Source organism: Ranitomeya imitator, chromosome 6 (assembly GCF_032444005.1).
Source record: "Ranitomeya imitator isolate aRanImi1 chromosome 6, aRanImi1.pri, whole genome shotgun sequence".
Lineage (NCBI taxonomy): Eukaryota > Metazoa > Chordata > Amphibia > Anura > Dendrobatidae > Ranitomeya > Ranitomeya imitator.
Window position 1 is genome coordinate 376,276,055 of NC_091287.1, and position 12,930 is coordinate 376,288,984.

Sequence of the window (12,930 nt, forward strand, 5' to 3'; positions counted from 1 at the left end):
AACCCTAGCCCTAACCCTAGCCCTAATGGGAAAATGGAAATAAATACATTTTTTTTTATTTTTCCCTAACTAAGGGGGTGATGAAGGGGGGTTTGATTTACTTTTATAGCGGGTTTTTTAGCGGATTTTTATGATTGGCAGCCGTCACACACTGAAAGACCCTTTTTATTGCAAAAAATATTTTTTGCAATACCACATTTTGAGAGCTATAATTTTTCCATATTTTGGTCCACAGAGTCATGTGAGGTCTTGTTTTTTGCGGGACGAGTTGACGTTTTTATTGAAAACATTTTTGGGCACGTGACATTTTTTTATCGCTTTTTATTCCGATTTTTGTGAGGAAGAATGACCAAAAGCCAGCTATTCATGAATTTCTATTGGGGGAGGCGTTTATACCGTTCCGCGTTTGGTAAAATTGATAAATCAGTTTTATTCTTCGGGTCAGTACGATTACAGCGATACCTCATTTATATCATTTTTTTATGGTTTGGTGCTTTTATACGATAAAAACTATTTTACAGAAAAAATAATTATTTTTGCATCGCTTTATTCTCAGGACTATAACTTTTTTATTTTTTTGCTGATGATGCTGTATGGCGGCTCTTTTTTTGCGGGACAATATGACGCTTTCAGCGGTACCATGGTTATTTATATCAGTCCTTTTGATCGCGTGTTATTCCACTTTTTGTTCGGCGGTATGATAATAAAGCGTTGTTTTTTTGCCTCTTTTTTTTTTTTTTTTTCTTACGGTGTTTACTGAAGGGGTTAACTAGTGGGACAGTTTTATAGGTCGGGTCGTTACGGACGCGGCGATACTAAATATGTGTACTTTTATTGTTTTTTTTTTTTTTATTTAGATGAAGAAATGTATTTATGGGAATAATATTTTTATTTTTTCTTTCATTATTTTGGAATATTTTTTTTTATTTTTTTTACACATTTGGAAAATTTTTTTTTTACTTTTTTACTTTGTCCCAGGGGGGGACATCACAGATCAGTGATCTGACAGTTTGCACAGCACTCGGTCAGATCACTGATCTGACATGCAGCGCTGCAGCCTTCACAGTGCCTGCTCTAAGCAGGCTCTGTGAAGCCACCTCCCTCCCTGCAGGACCCGGATCCGCGGCCATCTTGGATCCGGGGCTCGAGCAGGGAGGGAGGTGAGGAGACCCTCGCAGCAACGCGATCACATCGCGTTGCTGCGGGGGGCTCAGGGAAGCCCGCAGGGAGCCCCCTCCCTGCGCGGTGCTTCCCTGCACCGCCGGCACATCGCGATCATCTTTGATCGCGGTGTGCCAGGGGTTAATGTGCCGGGGGCGGTCCGTGACCGCTCCTGGCACATAGTGCCGGATGTCAGCTGCGATAAGCAGCTGACACCCGGCCGCGATCGGCCGCGCTCCCCCCGTGAGCGCGGCCGATCGGCTATGACGTACTATCCCGTCCAGGGTCAGATAAGCCCAGGGCACCTCGACGGGATAGTACGTCTAAGGTCACAGAGGGGTTAAGTAATTTTTAAAATGTAAAATATGAAAATATATAGGTTTCTTGCCTAAAATACAAAGGAAATGTGTCATTTTAAGTTAAGGCCTTTAAGAGATCATTTCAACTTGCTTTACTGCTCACAACAATAATAATTTTGATTGGGGGTGCCCCAAACTTTTATATGCCATTGTATGTATAGCATAAGTACCACCCAGCAGTAAGAGTAGGGGGAAAAAGCAAGATAAAAACAAATAGGTACAAACCTGGAGTTAAGGTGTTATCGCAAAACTTTATGGTATCATCGTGTTCAGTATTTTCAGAGTCCACCGAATTCCTCAATAGTACAATAGGTTCTTGCTTCTCTGGAGAAATGATATGATAGCCAAAAGACGGCTGTGCAAAGAAACAAGAATTACAATTTTATCACTGACTGTAAATGTAATATATAAAGCTGAATGTGTGTGAATGTGTGTGTGTGTGTGTGTGTGTGTGTGTGTGTGTGTGTGTGTGTGTGTGTGTGTGTGTGTGTGTGTGTGTGTGTGTGTGTGTGTGTCCGGGATTGGCATTTGTACCGTCGCAGCTACAGCCACAAAATTTTGCACTCACACGTCTGGACCCCGAGAGTGTCATATTCAAAGTTGTGAGGCGAAATTTTAACCCCGCGCGTTCCAATTCACCAAACAATTTTGCCCCCATCTACATAATGGGGAAAAAGTTAAAGGGAAAGTGTTGGAGGCAAATTGACAGCTGCCTGAACAAGGGGGACTTAAAGAGTGAGCGATGGTGCCAAAGAGTATATACCGTACAGTTGCTAAGGTGGGGCCCCGACATGGGATACTCACCACACACGGGGATATGAACACACACACAAAATGTGCCACACACTACCACGTGCTTGAACACATATACCACCCTCAGCACACATTTCACCACACATACACCAACCTCGCCACATAAAAGTCGAAACACCAAAGTCGCCGCTCAAAACTCGCCACGTGCAAAACTCGCCACATGCAAAACTAGGCTCACACAAAACTCGCCACATGTGCAAAACTCACCTCATGGAAAACTCGCCACACGTAAAGCTTGCACACGCGGAAAAATTGCCACATGCACAAAAGTTGCAACACATGCAAAAGTTGCCTCACACAAAACTTGCACATACTCAAAACGCACCACACACAAAACTCGCCACGCGCAAAACTCGCCATGCGCAAAACTTGCAGCACACAACTTGCTACACTAACCTGTCACATGCAACTCGACACAAAAAGTTGCTACACGCATGTCACCACATGCAACTCAACACACACAACTTGACACATGAAACTCACCCTAAAACACACACAAGTCTGGTATTATCCTTCAAAAATAAAAATCTCATTAACCCCTTCATGACCCAGCCTATTTTGACCTTAAAGACCTTGCCGTTTTTTGCAATTCTGACCAGTGTCCCTTTATGAGGTAATAACTCAGGAACGCTTCAACGGATCCTAGCGGTTCTGAGATTGTTTTTTCGTGACATATTGGGCTCCATGTTAGTGGTAAATTTAGGTCAATAAATTATGCGTTTATTTGTGATAAAAACGGAAATTTGGCGAAAATGTTGAAAATTTCGCAATTTTCACATTTTGAATTTTTATTCTGTTAAACCAGAGAGTTATGTGACACAAAATAGTTAATAAATAACATTTCCCACATGTATACTTTACATCAGCACAATTTTGGAAACAAAATTTTTTTTTGCTAGGAAGTTATAAGGGTTAAAATTTGACCAGCGATTTCTCATTTTTACAACGAAATTTACAAAACCATTTTTTTAGGGACCACCTCACATTTGAAGTCAGTTTGAGGGGTCTATATGGCTGAAAATACCCAAAAGTGACACCATTCTAAAAACTGCACCCCTCAAGGTACTCAAAACCACATTCAAGAAGTTTATTAACCCTTCAGGTGCTTCACAGCAGCAGAAGCAACATGGAAGGAAAAAATGAACATTTAACTTTTTAGTCACAAAAATTATCTTTTAGCAACAATTTTTTTATTTTCCCAATGGTAAAAGGAGAAACTGAACCACGAAAGTTGTTGTCCAATTTGTCCTGAGTACGCTGATACCTCATATGTAGTGGTAAACCACTGTTTGGGCACATGGTAAGGCTCGGAAGGGAAGGAGCGCCATTTGATTTTTTGAATAAAAAATTGGCTCCACTCTTTAGCGGACACCATGTCGCGTTTGGAGAGACCCTGTGTGCCTAAACATTGGCGCTCCCCCACAAGTGACCCCATTTTGGAAACTAGACCCCCCAAGGAACTTATCTAGATGCATATTGAGCACTTTAAACCCTCAGGTGCTTCACAAATTGATCTGTAAAAATGAAGAAGTACTTTTTTTTCCACACAAAAAATTATTTTCGCCTCAATTTTTTCATTTTCACATGGGCAATAGGATAAAATGGATCATAAAATTTGTTGGGCAATTTCTCCCGAGTACGCCGATACCTCATATGTGGGGGTAAACCACTGTTTGGGCACACGGCAGGGCTCGGAAGGGAAGGCGTGCCATTTGACTTTTTGAATGGAAAATTAGCTCCAATTGTTAGCGGACACCATGTCGCGTTTGGAGAGCCCCTGTGTGCCTAAACATTGGAGATACCCCACAAGTGACCCCATTTTGGAAACTAGACCCCCAAAGGAACTAATCTAGATGTGTGGTGAGGACTTTGAACCCCCAAGTGCTTCACAGAAGTTTATAACGCAGAGCCATGAAAATAAAAAAAAAAAATTATTTTCTCAAAAATGATCTTTTAGCCTGCAATTTTTTATTTTCCCAAGGGTAACAGGAGAAATTTAACCCCAATATTTGTTTTCCAGTTTCTCCTGAGTACGGTGATACCCCATATGTGGGGGTAAACTACTGTTTGGGCACATGCCGGGGCTCGGAATTGAAGTAGTGACGTTTTGAAATGCAGACTTTGATGGAATGCTCTGCGGGCGTCACGTTGCGTTTGCAGAGCCGCTGATGTGGCTAAACAGTAGAAACCCCCCACAAGTGACCCCATTTTGGAAACTAGACCCCCAAAGGAACTAATCTAGATGTGTGGTGAGGACTTTGAACCCCCAAGTGCTTCACAGAAGTTTATAATGCAGAACCGTGAAAATAATAAATACGTTTTCTTTCCTCAAAAATAATTATTTAGCCCAGAATTTTTTATTTTCCCAAGGGTTACAGGAGAAATTGGACCCCAAAAGTTGTTGTCCAGTTTCTCCTGAGTACGCTGATACCCCATGTGTGGAGGTAAGCCACTGTTTGGGCACACGTCGGGGCTCAGAAGGGAAGTAGTGACTTTTGAAATGCAGAATTTGATGGAATGGTCTGAGGGCGTCACGTTGCGTTTGCAGAGCCCCTGGTGTTCCTAAACAGTAGAAACCCCCCACAAGTGACCCCATTTTAGAAACTAGACCCCCCAAGGAACTTATCTAGATATGTGGTGAGCACTTTGAACCCCCAAGTGCTTCACAGACGTTTACAACGCAGAGCCGTGAAAATAAAAAATCATTTTTCTTTCCTCAAAAATGATGTTTTAGCAAGCATTTTTTTATTTTCACAAGGGTAACAGGATAAATTGGACCCCAGTAATTGTTGCGCAGTTTATCCTGAGTATGCTGGTACCCCATATGTGGGGGTAAACCACTGTTTGGGCACACGTCGGGGATCGGAATTGAGGGAGCACCATTTGACTTTTTGAATACGAGATTGGCTGGAATCAATGGTGGCGCCTTGTTGCGTTTGGAGACCCCTGATGTGCCTAAACAGTGGAAACCCCTCAATTCTACCTCCAGCACTAACCCCCCCACACCCCTAACCCTAATCCCAACTGTAGCCATAACCCTAATCACAACCCTAATTCCAACCCTAACCCTAAGGCTATGTGCCCACGTTGCGGAGCAGATTCGTGTGAGATTTTTCAGCATCATTTTTGAAAAATCCGCGGGTAAAAGGCACTGCGTTTTACCGGCGGATTTTCCGCGGATTTCCAGTGTTTTTTGTGCGGATTTCACCTGCGGATTCCTATTGAGGAACAGGTGTAAAACGCTGCGGAATCCGCACAAAGAATTGACATGCTGCGGAAAATACAACGCAGCGTTTCAGCGCGGTATTTTCCGCACCATGGGCACAGCGGATTTGGTTTTCCATAGGTTTACATGGTACTGTAAACCTGATGGAACACTGCTGCGAATCCGCAGCGGCCAATCCGCAGTGTGGGCACATAGCCTAATTCTAAAGGTATGTGCACACGCTGTGGAAAACACTGCGGATCCGCAGCAGTTTCCCATGAGTTTACAGTTCAATGCAAACCTATGGGAAACAAAAATCGCTGTACACATGCTGCAGAAAAACTGCACGGAAACGCAGCGGTTTACATTCCGCAGCATGTCACTTCCGCAGCGGTTTTACAACTGCTCCAATAGAAAATCGCAGTTGTAAAACTGCAGTGAAATGCGCAGAAAAAACGCGGTAAATCCGCCATAAATCCGCAGCGGTTCAGCACTGCGGATTTATCAAATCCGCAGCGGAAAAATCCGCAGAGGACCAGAATACGTGTGCACATACCGAAACCCTAACCCTAGCCCTAACCCTAGCCCTACCCCTAACCCTAACCCTATTCTAACATTAGTGGAAAAAAAAAAAAAAATTCTTTATTTTTTTATTGTCGCTACCTATGGGGGTGACAAAGGGGGGGGGGGGGGGTCATTTATTATTTTTTTATTTTGATCACTGTGATAGATTATATCTGTGATCAAAATGCACTTTGGAACGAATCTGCCGGCCGATTCGGCGGGCGCACTGCGCATGCGTCCGCCATTTTGGAAGATGGCGGCGCCCGGGGAGAAGACGGACGGGCCTCGGCAGGATCGGTAAGTATGATGGGGTGGGGTGGGGGGGGGGGGGGGAGCACGGGAGGGGGGGGGAATCGGAGCATAGGGGGGTGAATCGGAGCGCGGGAGGGGTGGAACGGAGCTCGGGGGGGTGGATCGGAGTGCAGGGGGGGTGATTGGAGCACGGGGGGGTGATTGGAGCACGGGGGTGAGTGGACAAGAGCACGGGGGGGGAGCGGAGCACAGGGCGGAGGGGAGCGGGGCAGTGTACCGGGCAGATCGGAGGGCTGGGGGGGCGATCGGTGGGGTGGGGGCACATTAGTATTTCCAGCCATGGCCGATGATATTTCAGCATCGGCCATGGCTGGATTGTAATATTTCACCCGTTATAATAGGTGAAATATTACAAATCGCTCTGATTGGCAGTTTCACTTTCAACAGCCAATCAGAGCGATCGTAGCCACGGGGGGTTGAAGCCACCCCCCCTGGGCTAAACTACCTCTCCCCCTGTCCCTGCAGATCGGGTGAAATGGGAGTTAACCCTTTCACCCGATCTGCAGGGACGCGATCTTTCCATGACGCCACATAGGCGTCATGGGTCGGATTGGCACCGAGTTTCATGACGCCTACGTGGCGTCAAAGGTCGGGAAGGGGTTAATAAGCAGACAAACTACAAGAGCAACAAATGTACCATATAGGAAATACGGCAGCTGTCAGTCACATGACCTGTCTATTATGTGTATGTGTAAGCTAATATATACTGCCAGGGGGGAGGGCTTCCTGTTGGCTGGGGATTTATCAGGCTGCCAATTTAGCTTACAAATACTGAGGTAAAAATACTGACCAAAATAACGTGTCAACGCAGTCTAATACAGGAGATGACATACAGATACATACTATATACAGGGGAGATGACGACACAGATATATACTATATGCAGGAGGAGATGACACAGGTACATACTATATACAGGGGAGATGACACGTATATACAGGGGAGATGACACAGGTATATACTATATAAAGGGGAGATGACACGTATATACTATATACAGGGGAGATGACAGGTATACACTATATACATGGGAGATGAAACCGGTATATACTATATACAGGGGAGATGACACGTATATACTATATACAGGGGAGATGACAGGTATATACTATATACAGGAGGAGATGACAGGTATATACTATATACAGGAGGAGATGACACACTGGTATATACTATATATAGGGGAGATGACATACAGGTACATACTATATACAGGGGAGATGACACGTGTATATACTATATACAGGAGGAGATGACACAGGTATATACTATACTAGATGGTGGCCCGATTCGAACGCATCGGGTATTCTAGAATATGCATGTCCACGTAGTATATTGCACAGCCCACGTAGTATATTGCACAGCCACGTAGTATATTGCCTAGTCAAAAAGTATATATTGCCCAGCCACGTAGTATATTGCCCAGCCACGTAGTATATTGCCCAGTCACGTAGTATATTGCCCAGTCACATAGTATATTGCCCAGTCACATAGTATATTGCCCAGTCACATAGTATATTGCCCAGTCACATAGTATATTGCCCAGTCACATAGTATACTGGCCAGTCACATAGTATACTGGCCAGTCACATAGTATATTGGCCAGTCACATAGTATATTGGCCAGTCACGTAGTATATTGCCCAGTCACGTAGTATATTGCCCAGTCACGTAGTATATTGCCCAGTCACGTAGTATATTGCCCAGTCACGTAGTATATTGCCCAGTCACGTAGTATATTGCCCAGTCACGTAGTATATTGCCCAGTCACGTAGTATATTGCCCAGTCACGTAGTATATTGCCCAGTCACGTAGTATATTGCCCAGTCACGTAGTATATTGCCCAGTCACGTAGTATATTGCCCAGTCACGTAGTATATTGCCCAGTCACGTAGTATATTGCCCAGTCACGTAGTATATTGCCCAGTCACGTAGTATATTGCCCAGTCACGTAGTATATTGCCCAGTCACGTAGTATATTGCCCAGTCACGTAGTATATTGCCCAGTCACGTAGTATATTGCCCAGCTACGTAGTATATTGCCCAGCCACGTAGTATATTGGCCAGTCACGTATACAGCACAGTGCCACGTAGTATATTGCACAGCGACGTAGTATAGTGCCCAGCCACGTAGTATCTTGCCCAGCTATGTAGTATATTGCCCAGTGACGTAGTATATTGCCCATCCACATATGTCACAGGTTAAAAAAATAAAAATAAACATATACTCTCCTTCCGAGGGCCAGTTGTAGTTCGATCACATGACCGTGACGTCATGGCAGGTCGTTCTCGCGCAGTGCCTGTCATGACGTCGCGGTCGCATGACCGTGACGTCATGGCAGGTCCTTCTCTCGCAGGGCCTGTTATGACGTCACGGTCACATGACCGTGACGTCATGGCAGGTCCTTCTCCCATACCACCGGAACCTGCCGCTTGCATGGAGCAGTCACCGAAGCGTAGGCAGGAGCGGGAAAGGTGAGTATATAATGATTTTTTTTTTTTTTAAATGATTATTTTTAACATTAGATGTTTTTACTATTGACGCTGCATAGGCAGCATTAACTCCTTAATCCCATATGACGTACTATCCCGTCCAGGTGACCTGGGACTTAATTCCCAGTGACGGGATAGTACGTCATATGCGATCGGCCGCGCTCACGGGGGGAGCGCGGCCGATCGCGGCCGGGTGTCAGCTGACTATCGCAGCTGACATCCGGCACTATGTGCCAGGAGCTGTCACAGACCGCTCCCGGCACATTAACCCCCGGCACACCGCGATCAAACATGATCGCGATGTGCCGGCGGTACAGGGAAGCATCGCGCAGGGAGGGGGCTCCCTGCGGGCTTCCCTGAGACGATCGGTACACGGTGATGTACTCACCGTGTACCGAGCGTCTTCTCCCTGCAGTCCCCGGATCCAAAATGGCCGCGGGGCTGCATCCGGGTCCTGCAGGGAGCACTTCCGGGTCGCCTGCAGGCACTTGGTAACGCTGCAGAGATGAATGAGATCGCTGATCTTACAGAGTGCTGTGCAAACTGTAAGATCAGCGATCTGTGATGTCCCCCCCGGGACAAAGTAAAAAAGTAAAAAAAAAAATTTCCACATGTGTAAAAAAAAAATAAATAAATAAAATAAAATAAATAAATTTAAAAAATATATATATATTATTCCCATAAATACATTTCTTTATCTAAAAAAAAAAACAAAAAAACCAATAAAAGTACACATATTTAGTATCGCCGCGTCCGTAACGACCTGACCTATAAAACTGTCCCACTAGTTAACCCCTTCAGTGAACACCGTAAGAAAAAAAAAAAAGAGCCAAAAAACAACGCTTTATCATACCGCCGAACAAAAAGTGGAATAACACGCCACCAAAAAGACGGATATAAATAACCATGATACCGCTGAAAACGTCATCTTGTCCCGCAAAAAACAAGCTGCCACAAAGCAGAATAAGCAAAAAAATAAAAGTTATAGTCCTGAGAATAAAGCGATGCCAAAATAATTATTTTTTCTATAAAATAGCTTTTATCGTATAAAAGCGCCAAAACATAAAAAAATGATATAAATGAGGTATCGCTGTAATCGTACTGACCCGACGAATAAAACTGCTTCATCCACTTTACCAAACGCGGAACGGTATAAACGCCTCCCCCTAAAGAAATTCATGAATAGCTGGTTTTTGGTCATTCTGCCTCACAAAAATCGGAATAAAAAGTGATCAAAAACTGTCATGTGTCCAAAAATGTTACCAATAAAAACGTCAACTCGTCCCACAAAAAACAAGACCTCATATGACTCTGTGAACCAAAATATGGAAAAAATTATAGGTCTCAAAATGTGGAGACGCAAAAACTTTTTTGCTATAAAAAAAGCGTATTTTAGTGTGTGAAGGCTGCCAATCATAAAAATCCGATGTAAAAAACGCTATAAAAGTAAATCAAACCCCCCTTCATCACCCCCTTAGTTAGGGAAAAATAATAAAATTAAAAAAATGTATTTATTTCCATTTTCCCATCAGGGCTAGCGTTAGGGTTAGGGCTAGGGTTAGGGTTGGGGCTAGGGTTGGGGCTAGGGTTGGGACTAGGGTTGGGACTAGGGTTGGGGCTAGGGTTGGGGCTAGGGTGAGGGTTGGAGCTAAAGTTAGGGTTAGGGTTGGGGCTAAAGTTAGGGTTAGGGTTGGGGCTAAAGTTAGGGTTAGGGCTAAAGTTAGGGTTAGGGTTGGGGCTAAAGTTAGGGTTTGGATTATATTTACGGTTGGGATTAGGGTTGGGATTAGAATTAGGGGTGTGTCAGGGTTAGGGGTGTGATTAGGGTTACCGTTGGGATTAGGGTTAGGGTTGTGTTAGGGTTTCAGGTAGAATTGGGGAGTTTCCACTGTTCAGGCACATCAGGGGCTCTCCAAACGCGACATGGCGTCCGATCTGAATTCCAGCCAATTCTGAGTTGAAAAAGTAAAACAGTGCTCCTTCCCTTCCGAGCTCTCCGGTGCGCCCAAACAGGGGTTTACCCCAACATATGGGGTATCAGCGTACTCAAGACAAATTAGACAACAACTTTTGGGGTCCAAGTTCTCTTGTTATCCTTGGGAAAATAAAAATGTGGGGGGCTAAAAATCACTTTTGTGGGAAAAATAAGATTTTTTTTATTTTTGCGGCTCTGCGTTGTAAACTGCAGTGAAACACTTGGGGGTTCAAAATTCTCACAACACATCTAGATAGGTTTCTTGGGAGGTCTAGTTTCCAATATGGGGTCACTTGTGGGGGGTTTCTACTGTTTGGGTACATCAGGGGCTCTGCAAATGCAACGTGACGCCTGCAGACCAATCCATCTAAGTCTGTATTCCAAATGGCGCTCCTTCCCTTCCGAGCTCTGCCATGCGCCTAAACAGTGCTTCCCTCCCACATATGGGGTATCAGCGTACTCCGGACAAATTGGACAACAACTTTTGGGGTCCAATTTATCCTCTTACCCTTGTGAAAATACAAAACTGGGGACTAAAAAATCATTTTTGTGAAAAAAAAAAAAAAGAATTTTATTTTCACGGCTCTGCGTTATAAACTGTAGTGAAACACTTGGGGGCTCAAAGCTCTCAAAACACATCTAGATAAGTTCCTTAGGGGGGTCTACTTTCCAAAATGGTGTCACTTTTGGGTGGTTTCAATGTTTAGGCACATCAGGGGCTCTCCAAACGCAACATGGCGTCCCATCTCAATTCCAGTCAATTTTGCATTGAAAAGTCAAATGGCGCTCCTTTCCTTCCGAGCTCTGCCATGCGCCCGAACAGTGGTTTATCCCCACATATGGGGTATCAACGTACTCAGGACAAATTGTACAATAACTTTTGGGGTCCATTTTCTCCTGTTACCTTTGGTAAAATAAAACAAATTGGAGCTGAAATAAATTTTGTGTGAAAAAAAGTTAAATGTTTATTTTTATTTAAACATTCCAAAAATTCCTATAAAACACCTGAAGGGTTAATAAACTTCTTGAATGTGGTTTTGAGCACCTTGAGGGGTGCAGTTTTTAGAATGGTGTCACACTTGGGTATTTTCTATCATATAGACCCCTCAAAATGACTTCAAATGAGATGTGGTCCCTAAAAAAAAAAAATGGTGTTGCAAAAATGAGAAATTGCTGGTCAACTTTTAACTCTTATAACTCCCTAACAAAAAAAAATTTTGGTTCCAAATCTGTGCTGATGTAAAGTAGACATGTGGGAAATGTTACTTATTAAGTATTTTGCATGACATATCTCTGTGATTTAAGGGTATAAAAATTCAAAGTTGGAAAATTGCGAAATTTTCAAAATGTTTGCCAAATTTCCATTTTTTTCACAAATAAACTTAAGTTATATCGAATAAATTTTACCACTCACATGAAGTACAATACGTCACGAGAAAACCGTGTCAGAATCGCCAAGATCCGTTGAAGCATTCCAGAGTTATAACCTCATAAAGGGACAGTGGTCAGAATTGTAAAAATTGGCCCGGTCATTAACGTGCAAACCACCCTCGGGGCTTAAGGGGTTAATAGTAAAAACTTGGTCACACAGGGTTAATAGCGGCGGTAACACAGTGAGTTACCCGCGGCATAACGCGGTCCGTTACCGCTGGCATTAACCCTGTGTGAGCGGTGACTGCGGGGAGTATGGAGCGGGCGCTGACTGCAGGGGAGTAGGGAGGGACTAATCGGACTGTGGCTGTCGCTGATTGGTCACGGCAGCCATGACAGGCAGCTGGCGAGACCAATCAGCGACTTGGATTCCATGACAGACAGAGGCCGCGACCAATGAATATCTGTGACAGACAGAAGGACAGAGATGGACAAATATATATATATATATATATATAGATAAAAGAGGAGGAGATGACATACAGTAGGTATCTACTATGTACAGGGGAGATGACAAACAGGTATATACTATATACAGGAGATGACAAACCGGTATATACTATATACAGGAGATGACATACAGATATATACTAAATACAGGAGAGGACATACAGGTAT

The 12,930-nt window shown here is 44.0% G+C and overlaps 1 protein-coding gene across 1 annotated transcript in view; it reads right to left on the reverse strand.

Moving 5' to 3' along the window:
• Positions 1 to 12,930, reverse strand: part of CEP192 (centrosomal protein 192) — a 310,915-nt gene that overhangs the window by 120,902 nt on the left and 177,083 nt on the right. Inside the window, exon 17 of the mRNA XM_069731008.1 lies at positions 1,746 to 1,875. Coding sequence (XP_069587109.1) covers positions 1,746 to 1,875 — 130 coding nt within the window. The remainder of the gene's footprint in view (positions 1 to 1,745; positions 1,876 to 12,930) is intronic.